This window comes from Rhinopithecus bieti, unplaced genomic scaffold, assembly GCF_001698545.2.
Source record: "Rhinopithecus bieti isolate Rb0 unplaced genomic scaffold, ASM169854v2 scaffold_7649, whole genome shotgun sequence".
In the NCBI taxonomy this organism is placed as follows: Eukaryota; Metazoa; Chordata; class Mammalia; order Primates; family Cercopithecidae; genus Rhinopithecus; species Rhinopithecus bieti.
The window spans coordinates 570,942-586,835 of NW_016805495.1; the positions used below are offsets into that span (position 1 = coordinate 570,942).

A 15,894-nucleotide genomic window follows, 5' to 3' on the forward strand; every position below is an offset into this window, starting at 1 on the left:
TTGGGTAAGGTGTGAGGTTTAGGTCAGTGTTATTTGTTGCTAATCAATATTCGTGTTTTAAAAAGCCGATCTGTGAATTATCTAAAATCCAGTTTAAAGCCACACTTTGGGAACTCCTTGGGTGGTAGGTCTAAAATCTGGTTTAATGTCACACTTTGGGAGACTCTTGGGTGGTGGGCCAGAGTATTTCAGTGCGAATTGCTTTCTAGCGAAGGGGTCTGGGTCAGGTTACTTAACCTTTCTGAGCTTCAGTTCCCCTGTTTTACAAAATGGGAATAATAACATTTACCATATAGGGTTAGTTTGAAGATTTATTCAACAAATGCTTATTGAGTGCCTATTACGTGCAAGGTGCTGTTGTGGTTGTTAGGGGTATATGACTGTAACCAAGACAGACAAAGGCCACCAACATGTGAGTTCTTCATGGAACTCACATTTTGGCAAGAGGAGATAGATAATAGATGAGTAAACAAGTGAAGTATACAGTTGACCTTTGAACATCACAGGTTTGAATTGGGCAGGTCCATTTACATAGACTTTTTTTTCACTCACACATGGATCAAAAATACGGTATTTGTGGGCTGGGCATGGTGGGTTATACCTGTTATTGCAGTGCTTTGGGAGGCTGAGATGGGAGGAATGCTTGAGGCAAGGAGTTTGAGACCAGCCTGGACAACATAGCAAGACACAACAGCAACAATAATTAGCTGAATGTGGTGGCATGTGCCTGTAGTCACAGCTACTCAGGAGGCTGAGGCAGGAGGATTGCTAAAGCCCTGGAGATCAAGGCTGCAGTGAGCTAAGATTTCACACTGCACTCCAGCCTGGATGATAGAGCAAGATCTTATCTAGAGACAAACCAACAATACAAAAAACTCCAGTGTTTCTAGGGCCTGCATATATGAAGGGCCAACTGTGGGACTTGAATATGTGTGAATTCGGTTATATGTAGGGGTCCTAGAACCAATCCCCGGCATATACCGAGGGAGGACTGTATAGCCTGTCAGATGGTGATAAGTGCCGTGAAGAAGAAAAGCAGGGAATGGGGACTGGAAGGTTGTTATTTTTAAAAGTCTCAAGGAAGGTGACATTCGAGCAGAGATCTGAAGGAGGTGAGGGACTGAGCCATGCAGAGAGCTGGGGACTTGCTGGGGCAAGCAAGCACCAGGCCAACTGAGCAGCCAGCACAAAGGCCTGGAGGCTGGAGCATGCTTGGCACGTGTGAGGGGCATCTAGGAGACAGGTGTCACTGCATCAGTGACTGAGCGGGAGATGGCAGGAGAAGAGGCTGAAGTTGAGCTGCAGATGTGGGACTTAGAGCTGTTGTACGCAGAGAGAGCTGGGGAGCCACTGAAGGTTTTAGAGAGCAGGAGTGAGCATCATCTACTTTTGTTTAAAAGGATCCCTCTGGTCCTTTTGTGGAGAACATTCTTCAGGAGGGCAAAGGTGCCACAGTAGACCAGGAAGAAGGCTACTGCAATGATCTGCTTGAGAGGTGGTAATGGCTGGGAGCCGAGTGGAAGTGGTGGTGGTGGGGAGAAGTGGTCAGATTCTGGGTTTATTTTGAAGGCAGAGCTAATTGCATTTGCTGATGGATTGAATATGGGATGAGAGAAAGGGAAATAGAAGTCAAGGATGGCTCCAAGGCATTTTGCTAGAGCAGCAGGAACGATGGAGCTGTCGTTTCCTGCGAAGGAGCAGACTGTGGTGGGAGCTGATTTGATGTGGGTGTCATAGATCAGGAGTTCTGTGTTGGAAATGTTGACTTTGAGATACCTATTAGACATTCAAGCGGAGATACCCATCAGCAGATGGATACATGAGTGTGGAGTTCAGGGAAGAGGTTCGGGCTGCAGATATAAATTTGAAAGTCATCAGTGTGGAGATGGTATAGATGGCATCTAAAGCCCTGAGGTTGGATGAGATCTTTTACGCTAATGATTCTCAACTAGGGACAATTTTGTCTCCCAGGAGACATTTGGCAGTGACTGAGGACATACCGGTTGTCACAACTGGGTGGCGGCAATGGGGTGTTACTGGCATCTAAAGGGATAGAGGCCAGGGAAGCTGTTCAACATCCTACAATACACGGACAGCCACTGAAAACAAATAATTATCTAGTCTAAAATGTTCATAGTGCTGAGGTTGAGAATCCCCGATTTAGTCCTTAGATTTTTAGGGAATAAATGTAGATAGAAGAAAGAGGAGTTGTAAAGCCTGAACCTTGGAGCCTCCAGTGTTTGGGTTAAATGCAGACAATTGCATGAAATGTATGTGAAGTATAGCACTTAACACACAGTAAGCACCCAGTAAATGATGGTATTTTTAATCTTTCAAAGGCAGTTCTGATTTGCCACTTAGGATAAAAGGAATCATAGCGCAGGGTTCCATAGAGGATCTCTGTTGCACTCCCCTTAGTGTACAGATGGGGAAGCTGAAACCCAGAGAGGGGAAGAGACTTGGCTGTGATCAGACAGTGGGTGAAGAACCCAGGTTTCATGATGATGGCTGTTGATTATTCCCATTTTACAGATGAATAAACTTAGATTTAGAGATTTAGCCACTTGTACAAATCTACACAGTGAGTCCATGGCAGAGCTAGAATCAAAGTTTGAATCTCTTGATTTCTCATCCAGTGTTTTGTTTTAGTTTTTTGTTTCATTTTGTTTTTAGAGACAGGGTCTCACCCTGTCACCTGGGTGACATGCAGTGGCATGATCATAGCTCACTGCATGCAGCCTGGAACTCCTGGGCTCACGTGATTCTCCTGCCTCAGCCTCCTAAGCAGCTGGGGCTACAGGCTTGCACCACCATGCACAGATAATCTCTCTCTCTCTCTCTCTCTCTCTCTCTCTCTCTCTATCTATCTATCATTTTTTTTTTTTTTTTTGTAGAGACAGTGTCTCACTGTGTTGCCCAGGCTGATCTTAAACTCCTGGCTTCAAGGGATCCTCCTGTTTCAGCCTCCCAAAGTGCTGGGATTACAGACAGAAGACAGTGCGTCCAGCCTAATCCAGTGTTTTTAACAGCAGCAGCAGCAGCAGCAGCTGCCTCCATCATGGACTGAATGCCCACTTTGTGCTGGGCACTGCGAGACACTTTTCATAGGCTGGCCAGGACGGAAGCTGGGGCAGGGGCCTGGCAGACAGGGTGCAAACACAGCCCCCCCACCGCCCTTCTGAATTACTCGCTTCTCTTTGTTGACATCGTGGCCCCTCCCTGCTTAGGCGCGTTGGCCGGCAGTTGTTTTGCTGTTGGCCAGCTGTGTTGTCATCTCCTCCATCCCCATGAAACTCCCCTCACACTATATTATTTACTGTAAAAACAATAATATAGCATCAGGCGAAGGCGTTTTTAAAAATAAGCACTCCGAAGCTCATCATCCTAGCCCAACAGCTGTTTTAATTTTTCTGACTTCTTCACATCTCTGCCCATATGCCTGCAGTAGACATTTTTCCACCCTTGCATTGGGATGTAGAAAGCATTCCGTATGCTGCTTCATTTGCTTGGTGTTGTTCATGTGTTATGTTGTTTATAATTATGTTTATTGACTCTGGAAGTCCATTGAATGTCCCCATTTGGCTCGACTGTTTCCCTCCAGACCTCTATAATGATAAATAATACTATATTGAGAAATCTAGCACTTACAGTTCTTCCCTTCTCCCCCCACTCCGAGTTATTTCTTTAGGATGAAGAGTCAGGAGTGGTTGAAAAAAGGGCTTTTAAATATATTGCTTTAAAAAATGGGTGTGCTAATTTATACTGCTACTGGCATCTCATGTTAATTTACACATGTTTATTAATTACTATAGGCTGTTAATGACTGTAGGCTGGGCAATTTGACTCATATCATCTCATGTAACTCTCACACTTGCTCTTTAGGCATTATAATCTACGTTTTTGTTTCTTTTTTTTTGACAGTCTCACTGTCACCCAGGCTGGAGTGCAGTGGCATGATCTTGGCTCACCGCTTCCTCTACCTCCCGGGCTCAAGCTATCCACCCACCTTAGCCTCCCAAGTAGCTGGGACTACAGGCATGCACCACCATGCCTGGCTAATTTTTATATTTTTGTAGAGAGATGAGGTCTCACTACTATGTTGCCCATGCTGGTGTCGAACTCCTGAGCTCAAGTGATCCTCCTGCCTCGGCTTCCCAAAATGCTGAGATTATAGGCATGAGCTATTGCACCCAGCCATAATCTCCATTTTTTAGTGGAAGAACCTGACATCAACATTCAAAGGGGATTAAATAACTTGCATGAAGCCACAGAAGTATGGCCAGGTGCTGTGGCTCACACCTGTAATTCCAGAACTTTGGGAGGCTGAGGCACGTGGATCACTTGAGCTCAGGAGTTTGAGACCAGCCTGGGGCAACATGGTGAAACCCGTCTCTACAGAAAATACAGAAAATTAACCGGGGGCATGGCATTACGTGCCTGTGGTCCCGGCTACTCAGGAAGGTGAGGTGGGAGGATTGTTTGAGACTGCAGTGAGCCAGTGATAGCACCACTGCACTCCAGCCTGGGTGGCAGTGAGACTCTGTCTCAAAAAAACAAACACAAACAAACAAATAATAAAAATAACTAATGAGGGGTGGAGATAGGATGTGCACTTGGGTGTACCAGCTCCCAGTCCAAAGCTCCTCCTGTGAAAAAAAGTTGAACATTTCAGGGTTATTGCATCTTGTTTAGCCTTATTAAAGTCAACACATGGTAGCCTAATTCAACAGCTGTTAAATGTTATCCTCATTGTTTTAATGTGCATTTTGACCTCTGATCTCTGAGTGACCTGTAGCCCTGTGTAATTTAGAGGGATGGGGCTTTGAGGTCCCCAGATTCTGTGTTGTCAATGTGTGTTGACAGTGGAAGAGAGTGTGTCTGGGTGCCAGATGGTTTTTAGAAACATGGAGAAACTCATGGATTCACACCCCTCAATCAACATATCAGTCTGTAGGCAACAAACTATTTGAGCTCCCTGGATCTGTCCAGATATGATCAGTGTAGGGAGGAAGAACAAAGAGAAGTAGACCTTCTTTTCAAAGAGCCCTCAGTCTACCTGGGTAGATGGGAGGTAGCACAGTTGTCGAAGAATGGGATGCCTAAGTCTGAAGTTGGGAGTTTCATCCTCCACAGTTGCTATCTTGGACCCTGTAAGGTGATTTTTAAGAAGCTTCAGTAGGTTGCCAGTATTTAAAAATCTGGAGATTTCACATGAAAATAGAAATTTCTGGCTGCTCTTGAAAAATGGGAGGATCTGGCAACCGTGAACCTGTAGTCCTGCTTGGCAGCAGTCATCTAGAGGTGAGCAGTAGCTGCCGCTTTCGGATGGGACATCTACTGTCCTGTTTGCCATGGTCTTCACCCAGCATAGGTCTGCCGTTGACATGGAACTTCTCCTGCCCTTCTGTCAATGCTGCAGGAGAACTAGGAAGCAGAGTGCTTCTGCCAAGCCCTAGAGGCTGGAAAGGAATGTAGGGCTGCATTCCAGGGGGTGGGGATGGTGTGAACTGAGCTGCAGGGAACAGAGAGCCACTCCCAGTAGTGCAAATAAAGCAGTGGTACCTCGGCTCTTGTAGACTCCCAGGACAGTGCACACAGGGCAGCCAGGACCATAGCCAGAGAGTCGGAGAATAACGCGAGGACCTCTGGCAAGGATGGCGAGTGAGCACACCCCAGATCTGACCCTCTGGCGCAAACATAGAAGAATGATGGCTTAAAACAAAAATACATTTAAAAAATCAGAAAAATCTCTATGGGCCAGGAATGGGAGAGAAAAACCTAAGTGTGGTGAATGGGCTTGCAGCCTGCAGTACCCAGGATACAGGGAGCAGTGGCAGCCAGCCCCTCAGTGTCCATATGGGATGGGATTTGGGTGGGCCCTGCTTGTGGGGAGAAGGGAGCCAGTCAGGAGGCAGGCTTTGTTCCTAGGAAGTGCTGAAATCTCTCTTGGATGGCTCCATATATAACTGGAGACATGCTGCTTGCGTGCATTCCAGGGAAGAAAGGAAACCTTCTGGGTGGAAACAGAAACTTGTATTATGCAGTACTTGAGGCCAGAGTTGGAAACTGTGTTACCGGTGCACTCCCAAGATAGGAGCAACCTGGGCGAATGCTTCCCTTTGTATCTTCTTCATAAGGGGAATTCTGAACAAATTAATCACACAAAAAATGCCACTTAGGGGCTGGGCATGGTGGCTCAAGCCTGTAATCTCAGTACTTTGGGAGGCAGAGGCAGGAGGATCAGTTGAGCCCAGGAGTTTGAGATGAGCCTGGGCATCTCAGCAAGACCCTATCTCTACAAAAAATATAAAAATTAGCTGGGCTTGGTGGCACATGCCTGTAGTGCCAGCTACTTGGGGGACTGAGGCAGGAGGATCACTTGAGCCAGGGAGATCAAGGCTGCAGTGAGCCGTGATCCTGCTACTGCACTCCAGCTTGGGTGACAGAGCAAGACCTTGTCTCAAAAAAAAAAAAAAAAAGGCTCCTCGGGGTTGTACTTAATCTTCTTAAGAGATTGTGTAGCGGTGCTTTCTCACCTGTTCATTAAGGGATGCTGAGGTCCCTCTAGCTGGGGACACTTTGCAGGCCCTCACAGAACTTGAGAGTAATGAAACTACACTTCACGGAATCAGGGTGCAAGAGAGAAAAGGATCATTTGGCACAACCTTGGTGTCTTCCCTCATTTTACTGATCTAGAAATTGAGGCCCAGAGATTTGCCCAAGATCACACAGCTGGTCCATGCCAATGCAGGACTATGGGCTGAGCCCGGAGCTCCATCTTGCATTTGCTTCAGAAGCCTTGGCTTGGCTTTTCTTTCCTTTTCTTTCTTTTTTTTTTTTTTTTTTTGAGACAGGGTCTCACTGTGTCACTCAGGCTGGAGTGCAGCGGTGTGATCATGGCTCACTGCAGCCTCAACCTCCCAGGCTCAAGCAATACTCCTGCCTCAGCCTCCTGAGTAGCTGGGACCACAGGTATGTGCCACCATGCCCAACTAATTTTTGTGTTTTTAGTAGAGATGAGGTTTCTCCATCTTGACCAGGCTGGTCTCAAACTCCTAATTTCAGGTGGTCTACCTGCCTCCGCTTTCCAGAGTGCTGGGATTACAGGCATGAGCCGCCGTGCCCAGCCTATTATTATTATCATTATATAATAGATTGTGCTTCCCTTTTTGCTTTGACAGCCAGGGAACTCACCACTGAATTTGAACCTTATCTTTAGACCTCCACATAGGACCTAATGTCATGTATTTCTTTTCTGTTTCCCTGTCATTCCCTGGCTTTATTTAACTATTTGGCTCTCATTCCCCTCATTACCCTGATTTCTGTATGTTATTATATTATATGTATTACTATACATTGTTTCAGAACAAGTTTGGAATTAATACCTTAAGAAAAATGTATCAACAGTTTGATTCAGACTGGCCTGTTGTATGTAGTCCAGGGTGATCTTGAATAAGGAGGTGAACTATGCTATTAAAAATGAATTAATGGCCAGGTGCAGTGGTTCACACCTGTAACCCAAGCACTTTGGGAGGCTGAGGTGGGCGGATCACTTGAGGAGTTCAAGACCAGCCTGGCCAACATGGTGAAACCCTGTCTCTACCAAAACTAGAAAAATTAGCCAGGTGTGGTGGTGTACGCCTGTAATCCCAGCTACTTGGGAGTCTGAGGTGGAAGGATTGCTAGAACCTGGGAGGTGGAGGTTGCAGTGAGCCTAGATCGTGCCATTGCATTCCATCCTGGGTGACAGAGTGAGCCTCTGTCTCAAAAAAAAAAAAAAGAAAAGGTAATATTTTTGAGAGCTTATTGTATATTAGCCATTGTCATGCATCCTTCGTGTGTATTTCCTTAAACCTTACAATGATCCTATGAGGCAGGGCCTATTATCTTTCCATTTTGTAGTTGAGGAATCTAAGGATCAGAGGGGTGAAGTGATGCAGCCAGCAGTTGCCAGCTGCAAGTGGCAGAACCAGGATTCAAATGTAGCCCACCTGACTCCAGAGCACACACTTACTTCCTGTTTGATGTTCTTTGGGAGGGAACCCCTGAGCTCTTGGGGGCAATGGAGGGATGATTTCAGGCAGCTGACTGATGCTTTTTCTCCCTGTTCTTCTTCCTCTTCTCTTCCCATTTCTTCTAACCTCTTCTCTCTGCTTCCTGTGTTCTCCAGAGCCCATGAGGGCCCCCAAAGGCCTGGCTTTCGCTGAGATCCAGGCCCGCCAGCTGACCCTGCAGTGGGAACCACTGGGCTACAACGTGACGCGTTGCCACACCTATACCGTGTCGCTGTGCTATCACTACACCCTGGGCAGCAGCCACAACCAGACCATCCGAGAGTGTGTGAAGACAGAGCAAGGTGTCAGCCGCTACACCATCAAGAACCTGCTGCCCTATCGGAACGTTCATGTGAGGCTTGTCCTCACTAACCCTGAGGGGCGCAAAGAGGGCAAGGAGGTCACCTTTCAGACGGATGAGGATGGTAAGAGTCTCAGCCCTAATTCCCAGGGCCCTGTGTGCCTTCCGTAGATACTCCATGTCTGAGACTGAAATTTACTGAGAGTATTATTTTTTTTTTTTTGCTTAGGATTAAACCAACTGTATAACACCAAAGTAATGATAGCTTCTATTTATTCTCTGGAAGACTTTGGGTTAGATTAGTCTACTTTCTTTCCTTAAGTGTTTGAAAGAATTCAGCAGTAAAGCCATTTGGGCATAGAGTTTTCTTTGTGGCAAGATTTTTAGTAAATTTTAATTTTTGAAATAGATATTGGGATATTCAGATTTTTTATTCTTGTATCGATTTGGATGGACTGTGTTTTTTTTGGGTTTTTTTTTTTTGAGATGGAGTCTCACTCTGTTGTCCAGGCTGGAGTGCAGTGGCACTATGGCTCACTGCAAGCTCCGCCTTCCGGGTTCACACCATTCTCCTGCCTCAGCCTCCCGAGTAGCTGGGACTACAGGCGCCTGCCACCATGCCTGGCTAATTTTTTGTATTTTTAGTAGAGATGGGGTTTCACTGTGTTAGCCAGGATGGTCTTGATCTCCTGACCTCATGATCCGTCTGCCTCGGCCTCCCAAAGTGCTGGGATTATAGGCGTGAGCCACTGTGCCTGGCCCGATGAACTGTGTTTTTTTAAGCAATTTGTTCATTACACCTAAATTGTCAAATTTCTTGAGATAAAGTTGTTTATAATATTTATTTATTTATTTAGAGACAGAGTCTTGCTCTGTTGCCCAGGCTGGAGTGCAGTGGCGCCATCTTCTTTGACTTAAGAGTTATTTAGAATTATGTTGCTTAATTTCTAAGCAATTGGGACTTTTCTTTTTTGTTTTTGAGACACAGTTTCACTCTGTCACCCAGGCTGGAGTGTAGTGGCGCAATCTTGGCTCACTGCAAGCTCCGTCTTCTGGGTTCAAGCGATTCTTGTGCCTCAGCCTCCTGAGTAGCTGGGATTACAGGCGCCTGCCAGCATGCCTGGCTAACTTTTGTATTTTTAGTAGAGACAGGGTTTTGCCACTTTGGCCAGGCTGGTCTCGAACTCCTGACCTCAGGTGATCTGCCCACCTTGGCCCCGCAAAGTGCTGGGATTATAGGCATGAGCCACCGCGCCTGGCCAGCAATTGGAACTTTTCTAATTGTCTTTTTATTATTGATTTCTCAGTTACTTCCACTGTAGTCAGAGTATATACTCTAAATTTTATCTTTTGAAATTTGATCCTTACTTTATGGCCCAACATATCGTTAAATTTTGCTAAATATTCCATGTGTATTTGAAAAGAACATGTATTCTGTTGCTGTTGAATGTAATGTTCTACGTATGTCAAACTAATATTTATTTAGCCCTTAGTACATGTCAAGCACCATTCTGAATGGTTTTAATATATTACTGCATTTAATACCCATGACAACCCTATGTGGTAGGTTACTATTTCTATTCCCATTTTACAGAAGAGGTCACATGGGCAGTAGAGAGGTAGCAGAGCTGGCTTTCTAAACTGGCCATCTGGCTTCACAGTTGTCATTTTTTTTTTTTTTTTTTTTTTGAGACTGAGTGTTGTCCTGTTGCCCAGGCTGGAATGCAGTGGTGCAATCTCAGCTCACTGCAACCTCCGACTCCCTGGTTCCAGCGATTCTCCCACCTCAGCCTCTTGAGTAACTGGGATTATAGGTGCCTACCACTATGCCAGGCTGATTTTTTGTATTTTTGGTAGAGACGGGGTTTCACCATGTTGGCCAGGCTGTTCTCGAACTCCTGACCTCAAGTGATCCGCCTGCCTCGGCCTCCTAAAGGTGCAGGGATTACAGGTGTGAGCCACTGCGCCAACAAGTTGTCATCCTTAAGAGCTACACTCGAATACTAGCACAGGTCCAAAGCCTTTCCCTGGGTTCCTACAGATCCCAGGTACCCCTAAGCTCCTTGGTTTATGGCTTTGTCTTGCTGCCACACGTGCATAGTTTTCTGTTCTGCACAGCATTGGCCTAGACGCAAAATTCAGCTCCTTCCTTAGTTTCTGCTTTTCTCTGCCTTAGGACTTCAGCTTCCTCATAGTGGTTTATCAAGGTGTTTTCCCAAGCAAAGACCATTCTCTTCCTAAATGACACTCCTGTGCCTGGCATTAACAGTATACATTTACACAAAAGCAAAACAAAACAAAGCCATGCCTGCAAGTGTTAATGCTGAAATGTTAACAGTATCTCTGGGTGATACAATTGTAGATGCCATTAATTTTCTTTAAGCTCATTTTGATTTTCTACATTGAACATGTCATTTATGTAATTAGAAATTTTTAGACAAGAAAATATCTCCACCCATAATCCCAATACCCCAGTGCAATTGCTGTTTTCATTTCTCTGGCACACGTGCATATTTTCTGAAAACTACCCAACTGGAACAAAATTGGAACCTTCAAACGTATTTCTCTCCTGAATGCAACCTACACGGTAATGAAAATGCCAGCTATCCATTTTGAGTACTTAGTAATAGGTTGAACCATATGCAATTGCTGATGTTTGCCTTGGGGCTTTATGTACATCACATCATTGAGTCCTAGCTTGAGAGGGGTTATATCATCCCCACTTCACAGCTGAGTTAAGTAAGGTGCAGAGAGGCTAAGTAGTCTGTGAGAACCAGGTGGGAAGTGGCAAGGCTGGAATTTAAACCCAGGTGTCTGGCACCAAAGCCTACTTTCCCCTGACCCCTGCCGCCTTTCCCTTGCAGTGCCTGGTGGGATTGCAGCCGAGTCCCTGACCTTCACTCCACTGGAGGACATGATCTTCCTCAAGTGGGAAGAACCCCAGGAGCCCAATGGTCTCATCACTCAGTATGAGGTGGGTTTGGGACCCTATTACAGTGGGGGACCCTGGTGGAAGGTGAGAGGTGACCCTTTTTCTCTCTGCTGCTACAGTAGGAGGTGCATGGGAGGACAGATGTGATTGTCATAGTTTCTTCAACTATGGCCAGGTCTGTGCCCTGTGAATTGTAGAGAAGGGTCCTGAAGGCAGGAGAGAGAGGCGAAGATGACTAGAAGCCTGGCTTGATGGCATCCACTGTCTCCTTTGCTTAGCCTTATCTCTCACTTCCCTGGAACATGGTGGGTGGAGGCTGCTGGTCAGGGATGCTCTGCTCTTCCTGTGCCCACCTGCCTGCCGATCCTGCCCCCAGATCAGCTACCAGAGCATTGAGTCATCAGACCCGGCAGTGAACGTGCCGGGCCCACGACGTACCATCTCCAAGCTCCGCAACGAGACCTACCACGTCTTCTCCAACCTGCACCCAGGCACCACCTACCTATTCTCCGTGCGGGCCCGCACAGGCAAAGGCTTCGGACAGGCAGCACTCACTGAGATAACCACCAACATCTCTGGTGAGCCCCACCCGACCCAGCCCAGCCTCTTTGGAGGTGGCCCAGAATCCCAGGGTTCCATAGGCAGAGGGGAAATGGGGGGCATGGCAGGGGTAGTTACAGAGGGCCCCTGCTGAGAAAAATATGTTGTTTAGGAGTTAAAGTCAGGCTCAGGAAGGATGAAGTCAGAGGAGTCAGGAGACTGTGGTCAGTGGAATCAGAAGGTTGAGGTTGGGGCTGGTGCTTGAGGTCAGGGGCCAGGGTAGCTCAGGTCATGTCAGCAGGAACAAAGAGGCTAAGGTTAAAGTAGGGGAGATCTGAGGACTGTGGTCAAGGAGGAGGAAGCCTGGTCTTCCTGGTCCAGTGGCCAAGCTCCATGCTTATGACCCTGTCCCCTTCCCCAGCTCCCAGCTTTGATTATGCCGACATGCCGTCTCCCCTGGGCGAGTCTGAGAACACCATCACCGTGCTGCTGAGGCCGGCACAGGGCCGCGGTGCACCCATCAGGTGGGAAAGCGGGGATGGAGGGATGGGAGGCCAGGGCCATAGGGAAGAGGCCCCTCCTCTGACCCAGAGCCCCAACCTAGGCCAGCTCACCCTTTTCCTCCCTCAGTCTCCCACGCAGGGCTCGGAGTGTCTGGAGGAGAATGTTCTGTGATGCTTGGCAGGCGAGAAGCCTGCAGTCTCTCCCCTCTGAGGCCATGGGTCTTAGATGGTAACTGTCAGGAGGACCCTGGATAGGTCCAGCCTGGAGAGGGGACTGTCCAGGTCTGTCCAGGGGGCCTTTCCTCAGACACCTTGGAGAAGTGAAACTCTGGGGACCTTATATCATCCCAGCCTTTTCCTGGAAGCCCATAGAGATGGGCTTTCTAGACGGCCAGGGCAGCCAGCCAGACAGGGCCATCTCTCTGGAATGGCTAGGGGCTTGGCTTCTCCCCTCATCTCCCCAGAGGAAGCTGGGCTTGCTGGTGCCGTGGTGACTGCCTCTGCTAGGGAGAGGTGCTGGAGACAAGACTGTGTGTGTGTGTGTGTGTACATGGGATGTGAACCTGGGTGTGTCTTTATGATAAAGACATGGGATATGTGGTGTGAATGTGTGTGGGAGGTGCGTGTGGGAGACATAAGTGTGCATGTGTGTGAGAGCATGAGGGTGTTTGTGCAAGTGTGTGCACGTCGTGTTAGACCCTGTGCTAGGGGCTTTATCTGCATGAAGCCATTTATCCTCATGGCAGTCCCATGGAATGGGTTTTATTACCTTCATTTTACGTATCGGGAAACTGACTCAGAGAGCCTAAATCACTTGCCCCCAAGTCCACACTGCTAGTAAGTGGTGGAGCTGGGATTTGGAAGCCAAGTCTGTCTGCTGTGCCTGTACCTTTTCTAGAAGTTATAGAGCCTCCCTGCCCTTCTGGTCCACTCCTTCCTTCCACGAAGGTACATGCTCTGGGAGAGGGTGACAGCCTTTAGGTGGGGGAGGGGAGTGTGAGGATCCTAGTCAGTTCACCAGGAAGAGAGTGGGCTGCCCGGGTGACTGTGGCAGTCCCTCACCTCCTCACCCCCCCACCCAACTGTATCCTCTCCTCTTCTGCTTTCTCTTTCCTGTATTTGTCACTGCAAATCCTGCCCTGGGCTGATTCCCAGACCCTCAAGGAAGACCCAGGAAAAAGTCACGGGGTCTGCAGGGCCTTTTGCCTTTTGCTGGAGCCTCAGGGCCCTTGTGCCGCTGAGTCTGGGATGGGTTGAGAACCCTTCCTTCCTTGTCCTCCTGAGGGATCCTGTGAGCAGCACTGGTCAGGGTCCCTCAGGTTGATGATTTCAAGGCTAGGTGGGGGCAGGGGATGGGACTTGGTGGGAGGGGAGCGGCAAGATGGCTGCGTGACCCTGGGCATATCCTGTTACCTTCCTGAGCCTCCGTTTCTTTATCTGCGCAATGGGGATTATTCTAGATTAAGATGCACTTTGTTCATGGCTAATGTTAATGATTACCTCCCAGTGGGACTTAGGGCTAGGAGAGGCCTGACCTTAGCCTGGAGTAATGGAGGCTGAGAGGGGCTTGGACTGGTGTTTATAATGGGCTAGTGACAAGCCATGGGCTGGTGTCCAACACTCTGGGATGATTCCCCACAACTTGGACGCTCAAAGGAAACATCTGGTGAGCAAGGAAAAGACATTTCTTCTTCCCCGAGCAGAGGCTGTCAGTATGGGATGTCACACACCAAGATGTGACCGAGACTGTAACTGGAAATATTTAAATTTGTCAGCATTCACGCATTTACTCTCCACTTTGTTCTGCAGAGGATTTGGAGGAGCTCATAGCAGAAACCTGCTTAGTAAAGAGATAAAACAGAAATACAGTCCAGGACCAGGGAGCACGAACCAGAGTGGGCAGTCAGGATCCTGAGACAGCAAGGCTCTGATTTGCTGATCAGAGGCTGCCTCGGCATTGAGAGGGTGCTAGAGACATAGTGTTGGGTGTCCTTGTTTGCTAAATGACTGTCTCTCACTAGAGGTCAGTTTTAGGAAGCCCAGATGCCTAGTGTCTAGCACAGGGCTCATCGTCTGAGCTTGGTCAACTCTGAATGAATGAATGAACGAACGAATGAATGAATGAATGAATGAATGAATGAATGAATCTGGCTAACCCTGTCATTTACTGAGTCCCAGAAGGGAGCTGTCAGTCGCTTTGGTTTCCCAGGTCTTTTTTTTTTTTTTTTTGAGACAGAGTCTGGCTCTGTCGCCCAGGCTGGAGTGCAGTGGCCGGATCTCAGCTCACTGCAAGCTCCGCCTTCCGGGTTTACGCCATTCTCCTGCCTCAGCCTCCCGAGTAGCTGGGACTACAGGCGCCCACCACCTCGCCCGGCTAGTTTTTTTTTGTATTTTTTAGTAGAGATGGGGTTTCACCGTGTTAGCCAGGATGGTCTCTATCTCCTGACCTCGTGATCCACCCGTCTCGGCCTCCCAAAGTGCTGGGATTACAGGCTTGAGCCACCGCGCCCGGCCATTTCCTAGGTCTTGTGTCACACACATAGGAGGACTCGTGGAGGAAGCAGGATGGGGCCTTACGGCTTGGTTCTATTGAGCAGGGTCCACGATCCTCTTAGCCTGGATTAGTAACAGGAATAACTGCTGACATGCGCTGGCTGCTTGCTTAACTTGCCTGTTCTTCCCATCTACCTTCTGGAACAGTCTCACAATCACTACCATTTTATGAAGGAGGAAACCGTGGCCCAGGGAGGTTAGGGGATTTGCCCAGCTAGTAAGAGGCAGTGTGGAAGTTAGTCCCCAGGCTTTGACCGCAAAGCCCATGCCTTTAACTGCCAGCTGGCTCTCCCAGTGCTCTGGCCGCCTGTGATCCCCTGTACGCTCTCCTCCCTGTTCAGTGTGTACCAGGTGATTGTGGAGGAGGAGCGGGCGCGGAGGCTGCGGCGGGAGCCAGGTGGACAGGATTGCTTCCCAGTGCCACTGACCTTTGAGGCGGCGCTGGCCCGAGGCTTGGTGCACTACTTCGGGGCCGAACTGGTGGCCAGCAGTCTACCTGAGGCCATGCCCTTTACTGTGGGTGACAACCAGACCTACCGAGGCTTCTGGAACCCACCGCTTGAGCCTAGGAAGGCCTATCTCATCTACTTCCAGGCAGCAAGCCACCTGAAGGGGGTGAGGGACCGGCCAGGGTCATGGTGGGCGTGGTTGGGTGTGGGGGATGGCAGACAGGGGATACCTTGCAGCAGGCCCAGCACAGACTCCAGGCCCAGCCCTTCCCTTAGCCCCACCTCCCATAGCCCTACCTCCCATAGCCCCACCTTCCATAGCTCCTTCTCCCATAGGACACCCCCATGGTCTTACCTCCTGTAGCCCGACCTTCCATAGCCCTGCCCCCACAGCTCCTCCCCCATAACCTTGCCCCTCCCATAGCCCTGTCTCCTTTTGCCCACCTCCCATTGCCCCACCTCCAATAGCCTTACCTTCCGTAGAGCCACCCCCACAGCCCCGCCTCCCACAGCCCCTCCCCCATGGTCCCACCCCTCCCATAGCCAACCTTCCAGACCCCAG

General features: G+C 48.6%; 1 protein-coding gene across 1 annotated transcript in view; it reads left to right on the plus strand.

Moving 5' to 3' along the window:
• Positions 1–15,894, plus strand: part of PTPRU (protein tyrosine phosphatase receptor type U) — a 90,275-nt gene that overhangs the window by 30,752 nt on the left and 43,629 nt on the right. Inside the window, 5 exon segments of the mRNA XM_017872707.1 lie at positions 8,171–8,479; positions 11,220–11,329; positions 11,664–11,865; positions 12,249–12,351; positions 15,225–15,498. Coding sequence (XP_017728196.1) covers positions 8,171–8,479; positions 11,220–11,329; positions 11,664–11,865; positions 12,249–12,351; positions 15,225–15,498 — 998 coding nt within the window.